General features: G+C 38.4%; 1 protein-coding gene across 3 annotated transcripts in view; it reads right to left on the reverse strand.

Moving 5' to 3' along the window:
• The window catches only part of cadpsa (Ca2+-dependent activator protein for secretion a), a 196,222-nt gene that overhangs the window by 32,646 nt on the left and 148,032 nt on the right, over positions 1 to 15,544 (reverse strand). For 2 of the 3 annotated variants that reach the window (XM_076749685.1, XM_076749676.1), the window contains 5 exons: positions 12,867 to 13,022; positions 10,711 to 10,858; positions 8,848 to 8,922; positions 5,345 to 5,428; positions 4,571 to 4,603 (listed from right to left, as the gene is read on the reverse strand). In XM_076749685.1, the coding sequence (XP_076605800.1) occupies positions 4,571 to 4,603; positions 5,345 to 5,428; positions 8,848 to 8,922; positions 10,711 to 10,858; positions 12,867 to 13,022 (496 nt within the window). Of the gene's footprint in view, positions 1 to 4,570; positions 4,604 to 5,344; positions 5,429 to 8,847; positions 8,923 to 10,297; positions 10,313 to 10,710; positions 10,859 to 12,866; positions 13,023 to 15,544 lie in introns of all 3 variants that reach the window. The other variant, XM_076749669.1, reaches the window with a different exon arrangement.

Raw genomic sequence — 15,544 nt, forward strand, 5'->3', positions numbered from 1 at the left:
GAGAGAATAAACACCTGGAGACAAACCAGATTCACTTCTGATCTGGAGCCACTTAACAGTGGGAGGAGAGCTCAGAGTTTCCTATTTAAACTTTTGGGATTTAAACATTTATTTATCTTCAGTCCTACTTCTCAATCTGTCCACAGCAGTGAGCCACCTAGGCACCAATCTCCACTGTCGGATGTTTGTCATTAGTTTCTGTGTCCATGTTGACCTCTGACTGGAGGGAAATATACTTTATGTCATGAACAGAGGAGAAGGGAAAAGAACTGGGGGTAGAGGGAAACAGAAAGAACTGGAGTCTGAGTCCCGTCATTGGCTCAACTGAACAAACACATACGCATGCACACACACACACCCTCAGACCAGAGTTGGTGTCTGCCAACACTTACTAGTTTGCAGCTAATGTGCGAGTATTTTATATCTGTTGGAGCGAATAAACACGCAGGTTGATCACTTGTGTTTAGGCAAAAATTTGCTTTGCGTTTGGTCTGAACACACCTTTAGATTATGTGATATCTTGTGTGCAGGAAATCTTGGCCTAAAGTTGATGCCAGAGGAAAGGTCAGGAGGTCATCAGAAACATTGGGATGCATTCTCTGGGGATCTGGAATATTCTCTGCAAATATTAACGATATCTGGCCATTAGTATTAGGTGAAGGAAACAACTGACTTCTATCATTATTTGATTACTGTTTCAAAATTGTAGCATTCAAGAAGCAAAATACAAACTCAGAAGTCCATGTAAGATTGTAATTCAGGAAATTGTTTTGGCTTTTCTACACAAGCTGTTCACTTCAAGGGATGGCAAGTTCTGTCAATCAATCCATCTCTTTGGTCCAGACTAACATATCTCAACAACTACTAATTAGATTACCATGAAATTTGATACAGACATTGTTGTTGACATGTTGCCCAGACTATGAATACGTTTTCACTTATCTAGTAAAATATTTCAATATCTACCTGAGAGATCGGCACAGGATTTTGTACAAACATTCATGGTTCTCAGACAGTGTATCCTCATGACTTAAGTGATCCCTGATTGTTTTTCTATAGCGTCAGAATGAGGATGACATTTCTGGTTTTGAGTGAAATGTTTTGACATCTATTGTGTAACAGTTATACTACTATTATACTAGTTATACAGTTATACTACTATTTATTGGCTGAATTGAGATGGCAAATGGACTGCATTTATATAGTGCCCAAAGCACTTTAAAGATTTTGCATCTCATTCACCTTTTCACACACACAGTCATACACCAACGCCATGCAAGGTGCTGGCTTGCCCATCGGGAACAATTCGTGATTTGTCCAAGGACACTTCAACACATGGACAGGAGGAGCTGGGGATTGAACTACAAATGATCAAATTTCCACTCATTTTCATTTTAAGTGATTATCAGGTCAAAATTAAACAGATGTGGCACATCCAGAGTAAGATGGTGACAATGGTTTACATAAGCATCAGCATGTTTTCGCTTCCATAGTAAGCATTTTAGCATGCTAATGTTGGAAATTGCTGCTGTGCTTGTGCAGCTTGTACAGCTTCACAGAGCTGCCACCATGGCTATAGACTCTTACGGTTGTTGTAAGTTATATTTGGTCACAAATGTTTTTACATCATTCAAGTGGAAGCCAATAAAATAAACATGTAAATTGAGACAGTAACATACTCAGTTATTATTTGGAAAAAGGAATGTTTGAACCTCCAAAGAAATGTTTCATTAACAAGGATGCAAACTCAGGACTACAGGCTAGTTGTGTTCTTCAGTCAGCTCTTGCCAGAGAGTTGAGCTTGGCTGGGAACCAGCCCTCACAGTCTGGGCATGTGCAAAGTGAACAGGGGCACTGGAGACACTCAGTTGGGTTTGAAGGAGAGAGCAGATTGTTAGGAGGGTTGCCATTCTGACATCTAAAATATTCACTGAGGACAATGCATTTGTAAACAGCACCTTAGTTCTCTTCTTTCTTACATCAACATATCTTACCATTTTCAAGATCAGATAACACTTTTTCGTCTCAGTTTCTCGCTTTTCTCCAATTACGTATTCCTAAAGTCAGGCAAAGAACTCATCCTTAACTGCTACTAAAGTTAGTTAACACATCTGCAACGACACTTACAATGTGTAAATGAGTGTCTTTTTTACCAGTGAATCTCTAATTTTGTACATTAAGGACACAATTAGCGTGCTGGGCTGGAAACTGCGACCCCTGCCAGTGTACACAGTGCCTCGTCACATTCACTGACAAGGCATTAATTTGAAATTTGGCATGCTGCTACGGCCGAAGTGTTGGCAGCTAATACAGATCTGATGTGTACACACACTCATATACATACACACACACACACACACACACACACACACACACACACACACACACACACACACACACACACCACCACCACCACCACCACTGCCACCCTGACAGCAGAATGGGCATGTGTTATACAACATGGACTCACAACGTGGACTGCACAGAGCAAGACACGAGGCATGGCTGCCTGGCCACATGCATATGACATTTTGGGGGGAGGGAACATGGGTTGATGGAAATACGACAACTAATACCATCTGGATTATGATTCTACATGTGAAAGCATGGTCAAATATTTGTATATGCCCAAGAAACACACACAAACACACCCATCACTAGGGAACAAAATGCTTTCATTTTAATCCTTAAAACTACCTTAAACCTTTCATTTGTGAAATGTACACTTCCAGGGCTGAAGCACCAACAATATCTAATCCTTAATAAACCAATGTATAAATGGTGTATATGGTTGTCAGTCTAATTTTGCATAATAATAATAAGAAAAATACAAAGAAGAGCAAGAAGTGTTACAGAGTGTTAAACCACTGTGAGAGAATTGAAATTATATTTAGTTCACACAATAAGACAACCTGAGCCATTAAATTCACCAGTTTACAAGACAAACTGTTTATATTATTGCAACTACTGCAGAAGTTTACGTTGTTAGAAGCATCAAAATCCCAGTTACATATTAATTTGTCACCAAGAAGTGTCTTTAACATAACTGCTTTTATGATAAGTCTGATTAGTTGTGGTGCAGTTGAAAAACCAAGGATCTAGAACTTGACAAAATGTAGTCTAAAAGTGAGTTTTTGAATATAGGCTGCATATACATTGTGTTTTGACAACATTTCACTGACTATGTTTGATATTTGCACATGTTGAAATATAGTCATTAAATGCTATTGAGCAAAATTTACAAAATAGATATCTCAAAATGTACAGTCAGTTTGAACCTCGACACCTTTTCAACTGCAAATCCCAAAAATCATTATTACTTGGTTGGTTTATCTGTTTACAATAACAGATTCATGAGTAAACTATGTCTTATTGGTCTGATCCATATATTTTCATCTTAAATAGCTGCCACCTGCATTTAGTCTCAAGGTTATAACCGAAGAAATATATTTGTAAGTCAAATGCAACACAAGGAAGGATTCCAGGCCATTTTTCTCCATTAAGGATAATTCAGGTCTGATAAATGATGAATGAGTGGATTACACTGAATAAAATGTGTATATGTATGTAAATGTAAAATAGTGTTAACTTCTTGACTTCTTTCTCCACTCCTGTTTTTTTAAGATAAAAATCATGGTCTGCATTAGCAGGCATTCATAATCCTAGCGCCTAGATTAAAATGGAGGTTCTGATCTTATTTACCTATTGCCAAAGGTTATCATAATATTGGAGCATCGTCGATACAGGCTTTTTTTCATTCCCAGTGCATGTGTTTAACTCAGAGTGGACATACTTAGAGTAGACTTAACTAATTCTAATCGGCTGTTTTGGAACCAAAAACTCTTGAGATTCCCATCTCGGGTTAGTCAACTCCAAGTTCAACTTGAAACCCAGAGTTTGTCAAACCTGCCTCCTGAAACAGGAACCTGGTATTTATCATGCAAAAAATTCTCAACAACAATTCTCTTTATGTTTATTGTTTTTTAACAAAACAAATTGAAATTTGAGGTTTAAAAAATGTGTTTAATACATGTCCTTCCTCATATAACATTTAGGCCAGTTTTGAAGAACATTCCAAAAACTGCATGGTTTTATAAATATGTGTCTAAGGGCTTTTAAAAACAGTGTCTCAGTTATTGTGTAATGTCTCACTGAACAGTGCTAACAAGTCTATTTCTTAACAGTAAGATGTCCAACTCAGTATATATCAGCATATTATAGCTCTGCAATAATTAAAAAGTAAGATATAATGTAAGATGTAAATATGTATGTTTAAAAAAATTAATATTAGGTGATAAATTATCTGTTTATTTTATTTTTTTTAAATATTGGTTTTGAACTGAGCTTATAGTTCTGCCAAATTATAGGTCCAATTAATCAGTGGAACAGTGTGAAGGCACTTTGAGGAATATATCATGTTATCTGTACACTGTATGCAGTATCAAATTAGGGACCCTCTCTTAAAACACTGCTCCACAGCAAAATTACATTTAGACGGTGTTTAGAAGGTGTTTATGGTATTTAAGCTTCAATAAATATACACACAGAAAAATTAATAAGTCTCACTTACAGGGACGTCCACATACTTTGAGGCAGCTTTCACCTTGACATAAAAGAGAAAAGGAAGTGAGTGAAAAACAATGGGGACCCCAGCTGTAGCACCACTTTTCATAACACAAGCTGCCATGGTGGCACTGTGCAGCCTGAATTAATGCCTGCTGAACTGGTAAAAGTGGTCTGTGGTGATTTTAACTGCAAAAGTGCACTTACAAATTCAATAACCTGGTTTTTGTCATGTTTTGGGAAACCAGCTGAGTTATTAGGACATTTCACGAGAAAATCAAAAATTTCAAACTGTATGAAAATTAGCCTGAAAGATTAGCATAAAAAAGTACTTCAAAATACAGCATAATTGAGTTATCATTACATTTTACATTACATTTATTGTTAAGGTAGTGATTCAACAAGATCCATCTTCTAAATCCAGTCATCTTAACACAGTATGGTATCCCAAGAAGTGCCAGTGAAAATGAAGAACATCATCATTAAAAAAGAAACCCAGAAGTACAAGTGAAAATGTTCAAAATATCTATTATAACTGATCACTACTTTGTGAAACTTCATGTACAGAGGCACACAACTATTACAAGTATGGTAGGTCAAAGTTAAAGTTTGAAGTAACTGCTAACTCTAATATTTAGAAGTTGCAATTTCTTATGTTGTATTACCTGGTGCACTGCACTAGGAAGTTCTCACCAATAATAAAGCTGATGAGTTATCTGCTGGAAGGTGTTTCAGGAATAAAAGAACAATTATGTTGGAAGTATGTACATGTGATACTTACTGTGAAAGAAAGGAAGGAAGAGAAGAGTGTTCCCTCATCATATCTGGAGAGCTTGGCTAAGACGCTCTCTAAAATGACCATGAACTGAGAAAGAGAAGAGACAAAAGAAGCAGGGGAATTACTTTTCTTATGGAAATGCAGCAGTGCCACAAAATACTAATAGTCTACAACACTCAAAGGTCTTGTAGATCCTTTCATTTGTGATCATTATTTTGTTACATTATTAAAACATTAAGCTCTAAGCAGTAGCCTGTTTTGTGGTCATTCTGAGTCTCCGTGTGGTCTTTTTGAGTCTCTTTGAGTGAATTTGTAATTTTTTTTTGTCCCTTTGTCGCTATTTTGAGTCCCTTTGGTGTCATTTTGGGTCTCTTTGTGGTTGTTTTCAGCCTCACTGAGTCTACACTTGCAGGGCAACTTGGAGAGAATCTGTGTGTGAACCTTGTAGCCTCACTACTGGTGACCCTCGGGGTTCTGCTCTGGGTCCCCTCCTCTTTTGCCTTTATGCCAAATCACTTGGTTCTGTCATTTCTATGTCACCTATGCACAAGACACTCCACTAATTCTGTCTTGTCACTGGTCTGAAATCCAGGTGGTAGCACAAATCTCTGCATACCTGGCTGACATCTCTCAGTGGATTTCTGCACACCACCTGAATTTCATCTTTGATACGACTGAGCTGCTCTTCCTTCCAGAGATGGCATCTCCAGTCAGTGATCTCTCCACTCCCACTGAGAAGTCGGTGGTGTCCTCGACTCAAACATTGCGACAAGAACCCACTCCTGCAGAAACATTCTCCATAACGTCCAAAGGATATGTATGTCCTCTCTTCACCCAGAAGGAGCTGCAGGTTCCGGTCCAGGTTCTTGTCATCTTACACCTTGACTACTGCAACTTGGTCCTACTTATGTGTCTGCATGTGCAATCTGACCTCTGCACCTCATACATAATGCAGCAGCCCAGTTGGTCTTCAAGCTACCCTAGTTTTTCCTTACTACACTTCTTCTCTGCACCCTGCACTGGATACCAGTGGCTGCTGAAATCCCAATCGAGACACTGATGCTTGCTTACCATGCTGCAAATAGCTCAGGCGCATTCCACATCCAGGACACGGTCAAACCATACACCCCAGCCTGTCCACTATGCTCTGCTCCTGCAAATCGGCTTGCTACTTCCTCACTATGAGTGAGTGCCAGCCACTGCTCAACAAAATCAGAACTGTTTGCTCTTATAAATCCACAACTGTGGAACAAGCTCTCCATTGACATCAAGTCAGCGTAAACTCTTCTTTCACAGAATCAGAACTCATCTGTTCAGATTCCTCTTTGGCCCATAGAAAAAAAGTCTTTCTCTATATTATTATTGTTTCTAAATGTAGCCTTTGGAATCAGTTCAGTTCTTATTTGATGAAGTTGGTGTTCTTTCATGGTTCTTGCAATCTTAGGGTTGTATCCTAATGGTTGAATGAATTTGCATTTAATCACTTTGGATAAAATCATCAGCGAAATAAATGTTCCAATTTAATGTAGTTGGTTTGTGTCTGTCATTGTTGAGTATCTTTGATGTAGCTTTGTGCCTCTTTGTTCAAGGTTCATTTATTTGTTATTCTACAACACAGGCTTGAACATTGAAATGCAACTTGTAGTTCTTGTATGCAACACAAGAGTGCAGAGGATAAGTTGATGAATTTTACAGCCTGAGGAAAGAAGCTGCTCCGTAGTTTGGTGGTACAGCAGCTGTACTTCTGTATTACTTGCCAGACAGCAGCAGGGTAAACAGGCTGTCACTGGGGTGGGTATTGTCTTTTAATATCCTTTGGGCTCACCACAGGCACCTCACCTCACTATCACTGATGCTTGGTTGACAGGTACCAATGATGTTCTGGGCAGTTTTAATCACCTGTTGCAGTGCCCTCTTAACCTGGCCCATGCACATTCCATGCTAATCCATAATGTTTCCAGTCAGGATGCTTTCTATTTCTCTTCTGTAAAAGTTGACAAGAACTTGTCGTGGGAATTTTGCTTTCAAAAAGTTCCTTAAGAAAAAAGGAAGTGTCTTAACAAGGGTGGAGATGTGAAATGACCATGACAGGTTCTCTGAGATTCTGATTCCCAGGATCCTAAAACTGTTCACCTGCCCTACGCCAGATCCATTGATGTAAAAAGGGGTGTGGGTTGATGCCTCCTTTGTTTCTGAAATCAGTGATCAGCTCCTTGGTTTCCTGATATTGAGTAGTAGGTTGTTCTCTGTGGACCACTCTGCAAGATTGGTGATTTCCTCCCAAGATCAATTCTCATTGTTGTTTGTAATCTGGTTGATGATGGTGGAGTCATCCGCAAACTTCACAAGAGAGTTCTCTCCATGTTGCAGTCGTGGGTGTATAGCATGAGCAGGGGGGGGCTAAGTAAACAGTCCTTTGGGGCCCTGATGTTCAACACTAGGGTGGAGGAGGCGCAATTGCCAATCCAAACTGGGGTCTGTTTGCGAGGAAGTCATATCCCAGTTGCAGTGTGTGGTGTTGAAGCCCATAGTGCTAAATTTTCTTTGGTTTCATGTGGGAGGTTATATTATATGCTGTATGCAGCTGAAATCAACAAACAACACTATGATGAAGGTGTTGTTTCAAAGCATATGAGAACTGAGTGGAGGGCAGTAGAGATGGCATCCTCCGTAAATCTGTCGGTGCTGAATGAAAATTGATGAAGGCCTTGGTTGGCTGGAATGTTGTTATTGATGTGCTGGAGAACCTGATTCCCAAAACACTTCATCAGAATGGGGATGGCATTAAACACTACAGACTTTAATAATGCATTATAATGGATTACATTTATATAACACTTTAGCATGACACTCAAAGCACTTCAGTGAAGGGGGCAAGCTCACCTCAACAACTACCATTGTCTAGCACCTATCTAGGTGGTGCACGGCAGCCACTTTGCACCAGAACACTCACCACACATCAGCTTGAGGTGGAGAAGGAGGGAAACCTTTGAGCCAGTTACACAAGGGGGATAATTAGGTAGCAAGGTGGGGAGAGCCAAGTTGGACATTTTGCCAGGACATCAGCGAACGCTCCATTCTTCACGATAAGTGCCATGGGATCGCTTGCCTCATATCTTTGGTGGTGTTGAGGTCTCTATCCAGTCTCTGCTGATGTCCTTGCTTTGTCTCCTTGTTGACAGCTTTATGTCTCATTATGGCTGCGTTGTATGCTTCCTTTTCACCTTGTCACCATCTTTTTGGCTCTGGATAGTTGTTTTGAGTCCCGTTGTGATATTGTTTTGTGTCTCTTTATAGTTGCTTTGTGTCTCGTTGTAGTTGTTTTGTGTCTCTTTGTGGTTATTGTGAGTCTCTTTGGTGTTGTTTTGAGTGTCTTTGTGTTTGTTTTGTGTGTTTTTATGGATGTTTTATGTCTCTTTGTACTGATTTGATTGACTTTCCAACAAGAGGCGTTCACAATCACTTCATTGCAAATTTATTCAAATTTCTCTTCTACTATTTTCTACCTTAGCAACCAGCAGAGTTGTCATCTCCTTCACCGTTTCTTCAATAAGATTGTCAATTTGGGAATGATATTGTCTCTAAAGAGGAAGAAAGAAAACATGTTACTCTTTTCATCCACACTTAATAACCCCACCTCGAAGTGACATTAAAGGGAAACACTGACATTTTTTATTAATGTACACTACCTTCCGTAAGGATCTCCGCTAAGTATATCTTTATGTCCATAACACAATCAGCACTAGCCTCATACATGATTCTTAAAAAAATAATTTTGTTTATTGTCTTACGGAAGCTCGGACAAGAAGCTCAGTTTCATCACTGTATGCTTAGTACATAGTACATGTAGCTAATTTAGTAGTTACAGCTGTTATTTCAATCTGTCAGATACCTATTAGCCAGGATCATATACTGAGCATCTTTACCACAAACATGAATTAAGGTACATTTTTTCTTTTATTCATTAGTTGACGTACTTGTCTTGCAAGATATTCAATATATTCATTCATTTTTTTAAGCAAAAACGTAGAACAGAGTGCATTTCTTTAAATTGTACACTACACAAATACTATATGTAATTTCACCATAGCAATGAGATCCCTTTTGTGACCAAAACCCCTATATTAAATATTCAAGGATTTCAATAGTGTACTATAAGGATGTGAGGATTGAAGAGTTAGAGGAGGAGATGTAGGGGTTAACAACACACACGTTTGCTCAGCACAATACTCATTACTATTATAAAATTGCAACTGCTACATGGAGATGTAGATTGGATAACAAATCCATCTTTTTTCCTGTTTTTTTTTTTTTTTTCTTTAACATTTTTTCCACATCAAATAATCTTCCTATCCATTCAGTTAATTCATACGTTTGTGTGCACTAGAGACACACTGTTTTCTTTTTTTAAAAAAACATTTAAATTTAAGCTGAGTATTTCAAAATGTTTTTGTTTGAAAGGACATTTTATTTTGGCCTTCTTCCTGATGGATTACATTATTTATTTAATAAATCCTTTTTTATTTTTTGTTTTAGATTCATGTAAAATAATGAAGTGTTTTATAACCATTTCCAAGACCCCCAAGGTTTATCTCGAAAGAAAGGATTGTCTAGTGAAGGACTTTGGAACAATTTGTCCTGCTAAAGAGCTGCTGTCATAGAAACTCAGAGGCATTAACACTGCAAGGAATCCTTTTGTTTAGCCTTGTAGCACCAACAGAACAGAGAAGGACTTCGCAATAATTAATTCATTGTCAGTAATTGGTATCAGTCTCGAGATTCTGTGAACTATGAGATGTCTCACTTCTACCCCATGTATATTCAATACTATCTACACATATGCTAATGAAATCCAAACAATTCAAGTGGAGGAAGACAGACAGGGAAAACTGATGACTAATTATACATTTGGGAATTGGAGGGTGAGATTTCAATTGAATTCATAGCCACACTTACCCAGTCTCGAACAAACTTTCACAAGACAGAGAGGAGAAAAAAAAGCAGCAGAAAAGGAGACAGACAGATAGAGGTGACATGGCTCATGTAAAATTATGTGGGTACTGCAAGAGTAGTAGGAGACAAAGAAAGTAAGAAAGATGGATTCAAGTAACAGAGAGAGAAAAAAAATAACTGAAAGATTTTCCCCACATTTATCTGCCAAGGCCATTCACGATGGAAACACAAATAATATGTTTTCATTCATATCCAAAACTTTGTGATCTTTAACTTCTAGGACATTTAAATTGTATAATTTGCATTGAGGAGCCAATGAAGGTTCAGACTTTAAAGTGCCACTAAATGACTTGGCCCAAAACAGGGCTCCCACTCTTTTAAAGAAAGATTTCCAGGACACATTTACTGTCTCCTACCTCCTGTCCCAGGTCCATGGCACACAGCTTGGCTGACTGCGCCTTGGCATCCACCATGACATTGAACATGGTGCAGATGGATTGCGGCACACGGAAGTCTGTGGCCCGGCTGCTCTTCTGAAGCTTGGCCTCAAATGCTGCCCGTGTCCTTAAGAGAAGAATGCACAAAACTAAAGTTAGAAGTGCCAGTCCCTCATCTCACCCCACAGAATGAATGAATAATAATAATAATAATCAGAAGAAGAAGAAGAAGAAGAAGAAGAAGAAGAAGAAGAAGAAGAACCTTGATTTATATAGCACCTTTCATACAGGAAACGCAGCTCAAAGTGCTTCACAAAAAAAAACAGAAAAAAGACTTACAGAAAAAAAACAACAAAATATTTTTTTTTATTACAAAATAAAAATGATAGAAAATAATTGTCATTGATAATAATAGTAAAATAAAAAATAAAACAGAGAATGTTGTGTAAGACTAAAATGTTTATGTTTAGCTATTGACAGTAGCAGAGTAACTATATTTACTCAAGTACTGTACTTACGTGTACGTGATTTTGCAGTACTAGTATTTTACATGAAAACTCCATTTTATACACTTGATCTTCACTACTATCAGAGGAAGACTTTTTTTTTACAATCTAGTTATTTCTCCATAGTTTTTAAATGAATTGCATTACCTAAAATATATGATAAACTTAATATACTATTCACAAAAAGTTAGGGATATTGGGTTTTCGGGTGAAATTTATAAAAATGTAAAAAGTTCACACTACAGTGATATCATATCATGAATGTAGGGCATTTAAGTAGACGCATGCAATGGTGATATCAAACAGTTTATTAAAACAAACGCCAACAACAGTGGTGGGCATACCACAACAAAAAATGTCAATGTCTCAATACCTTATGATGTCCCCTTGAGCATCAGTTACAGCTTGACAACGATGTCTCATGCTGTTCACAAGTCGCTTATTGTCTGCTGAGGCATGGCATCCCACTCTTCTTGAAGGCCGCCCTCAGGTCATTGAGGTTATGTTGTACAGAGTTACGAGCCTCTACACAGTGACTCAGCTGATTCCATAGGTATTCTATGGGATTCAGGTCTGGAGAAAGTGGAGGCCACTCCATCTGAGGTACCCCAGTCTCCGGCGGCTGTTCCCTACCCTTGCAGGTCATCTAGCATGCAGACCACGCTGATGTAAATGGTTTCGAATGTTGTGACGTGACACTTGGGTGCCACTCACCTCCCTTAAATGTGCCTGGAGTTGAGTGGCATTCATCACCCAGTTCCGCAGGGCACTGTTCACAATGAAGCAGTCATCAGTGTGGGATGTGGCCAAAGGACCACTTCTATGCCTTTCTGTGATTCTTCCAGTCTCTCTGTATCTCTGTTACAACCTGCTGATGACACTCTGTGACACAGAGCTAAGCTCAGTGGCCACTTGCCTCTGAGAACATCATGTTTGAAGCCTTGCAACGGCGAGACACTGTTGATGAATTGTTAGGTGTCGTCTTGGTCTCATGATGTCAAAATGTGAACAGCATGATGAAGAGGACTGTTTAAATACCAACACAGCTGGTCTTGGTATAGGACAGTTGGACATGTGCATTCAAAGGTTTAGAGACGGTCAAAATAAATTTACCTGTAAAGGTTATAGTGCATTTTAGGTTCAACCTCTAAATTTTACCCGAAAGCCGAATATCCCTAACTTTTTGTGAGTAGTGTATATATATTCATTTGTATATTAAAGGGAAATATTGCAAAAAAAGAAAGAAAGAAAAGAAAATAAAGGCCATCTGGCAAAAAAGTTGAACCAACATGCAACATGCATGAATGTGCAACATGCACATTCCTGGTGGATTGCTTTGTAATGTGAACGTTGTATTTCTGCTGTTCAACTTGCAATCATTGCAACAAAAGATAAAATAATTGCTTCTATAATAACATTCTACAGTTGCATCATCCTGTCTCACAGTAAAATAATAGCAGTGTTTCGGCATCCAATAAGCCTTCAAATTCACAGATCTGTCACTGAAAGTGGACATCCTCCATAGTGTTTCATGTCTCACATGTCCATGTAAACACGGCAATTCTACAAATGAATAATTACAGCTATTTGCTTGCAGCCAGACCCTTAGATATTTAAACAGCATTTTACCGCTTTACACAGGATTCGATCATGTCACTGGACATCAGCTTCAGTCGGGTCTCTAGATGTTTGCCAAACTCCTCCTCTGGCCAGTGGAGATCTCTGATGAAGGTCTGCAGAGCATCCAGCTTCCAGAAGAGATCCTCTGATGTCCCTGAGCCATTGCTGCAGGACCACAGGTCAGTATTTAGTATTTTGAAAAAAAGAACTTTGAAAGTGGCAAAGCTGTTGGTTGTACATTAAATGCTTGAATGGCTACTTTGAATTCATGCAACAGGTGAAAAAAAATAAATAAATAAAATTTAAAATTTTAACTGCTTTCCACTTATTACAATGATAAAACATATTGAGAGTTGAGTTTTTTGAGGGTTTTTTTTTTAAATATTCTTCTCAGATGGACCTTTGTAGATCATGTACCATGTGCAATGTAGAGACTGTGTGCACTGAGGGGAAGCAGGATCCATGCTCACACTGTTTTACACACTACACTGTGAGCAAAGGTGAAAATTTATGCACGTTCCATTTTGTTATTTACATACTATGCAATATTAGAGTTAGACTGTGAATGTGTGGATGCAGGATACTCATCTTTGTACAGTAGTGTGATAGTTAATGAAAACAGTACTGGGTATAGAGTAGGAAGGACAAAACACTGAGTGTGTGCTCAGAAAAAATCAAGTCTGCATTCATTTAGCCATCAATGTGTATTTCATTTAAAGTTAATAAAAACCGAAAGGAGGAAAGACACATGATAAGTGTCTAGACATATTCTTCACTGTTTGTGCAAGACTTTTTTTCTGCATCAAGACAACAGGTTTTCCAGGATGTGTGGAAACCGTCAGGTTGTTAATGTCACCTGGGAAAAGGGGCTACATGTTTGGGTAAAGTGAAGGAATGCTAGGACCAGGATTAACAGCGGCACATGTATCTCATTATTAAGGCTATTATTTCCTTCAGTTGCTCTAACCTCAGCCCAGTCCCAGCAGACTGAAGCACAGTACAGGGACAAATTCAGACACAAGGGGCCCCTTCCCAACCATCCACCCCAAGAAAGCACAAGGACCAGGATGCTAACACATCAGGTAACTGGGGGAAAGGCTTTGGAATGGAAACATATGAAAAGATGCAAGATCATAACTGGGACAGTCACGTCTGAGGTCCTGTCTCAGAGTGTAAATGCTTTTTGGTCTGGTGGCTGTTGAAACGTGTTTCCAAAGCAATTATTAGACAATGTATTAATTTAGATCTTGAGACAATTTAAAAAAAAAAAAAAGACTCATGTCATATCCTGTGGGCTTTATGGCCACTGAGGATTATCGATTCTGATGACAGATGTGGAATAATTTCGGGTTACGAGACAGTATATTGTGCTGATTGATGTTCATATGAATGAGTATATCCAAAGCTGGTGGCCAGTAAAAAAAAAAATTGTCAGGATTTGTTGTGAAGCATACCCTGTTCTAGGTGCTGCCTTGCAACAGAAGCAGCAGTAGTACTGGAACTATCTGTACTATATATATATCTGTGAATTTCCCTTGGGGATGAATACAGTATCTATCTATCTATCTATCTATCTATCTATCTATCTATATTAATTATAATTTTCAAAGTGATAATAAGCAATGTAAGTTATTATATATTTAAAAATGTGCCATCATCAGATCAAAATTTTAACTTGTCCAGTACTTTGGTTTTTGATGAAATATCATCAAACTAATGACTTTCCCTTCCAGCCTCAGCTGTATTTTATGTTTAGTGCGACAGTAATGTTGTCACAGTGAGTATATTAGCATGCTGATGTTGCATAGTAACATTTAGCTACACACAGAACCACTAGCATGGCTGTAGACTCTTGTTGACATCTGTAAAACATTCAGAATAAATAATGTTTGAGTCATATAAAGAGTAAAAGTGCATGCCTGCTTGTCTTTAACTTCTCTTCAGAACACTTCTTATTCACCAAAGCAGCATGCAGAACATATATCCTCAGTGTTAATAATAGGTAAGATATTTTAGTTGCTCTCTGGTTTCTATTTTCTGTCTCCTTGTTATGCTTTTGCATCTTTCCAGTTCATATATAAAATACAAATGTGGGAGTGAAAATGTTGGGAATAAATTTTGAAGTCACTGCCTTCTCCATCCATCCACACACACCATGCCGTAACGTTGGCATAAACGTGGCTTTGGGCATCTGTAAAACCCAAAACATTGGCAGCAGACTACCACTGCTATGTAGGTTGTTTAGTAATAAGTTCCTAAACCTGCCTCCACAAGTCCTTTTGGATAGCTGGTTTGGGCTTTTCTGACAACACTCCTGATCTTGGAAACTGCAGATGAAACAAGTCTATCATCTGTGTTGGTATCTTTTCTTTGCCACCAAGTGACTTAGTTCAAGGCTGATATTTTTGTAGTTTTCAGATAAGGGAATAGGGATGGATGTGCTGCAGTGACAGTGTCACACTCTGCAGGATGCTGCAGCGTATAAAGGAACATTACACCTTTGAGCCCTGCTGATGGTGCAGACAATGCTCTGCGTAAGTTTTCAAAGTGCTATAGATGAAGTGTTTATTGAGATAGAGTGCTTTTAACGATAGCACTCACATAAGACTGAAGATCATATACATATTAATAGAAAACCCTCACTGATATCAAAGACTATTACACACTACATCCAAGAAGTAATTTCT

Source organism: Chaetodon auriga, chromosome 2 (assembly GCF_051107435.1).
Source record: "Chaetodon auriga isolate fChaAug3 chromosome 2, fChaAug3.hap1, whole genome shotgun sequence".
NCBI classification, from domain to species: Eukaryota; Metazoa; Chordata; class Actinopteri; order Chaetodontiformes; family Chaetodontidae; genus Chaetodon; species Chaetodon auriga.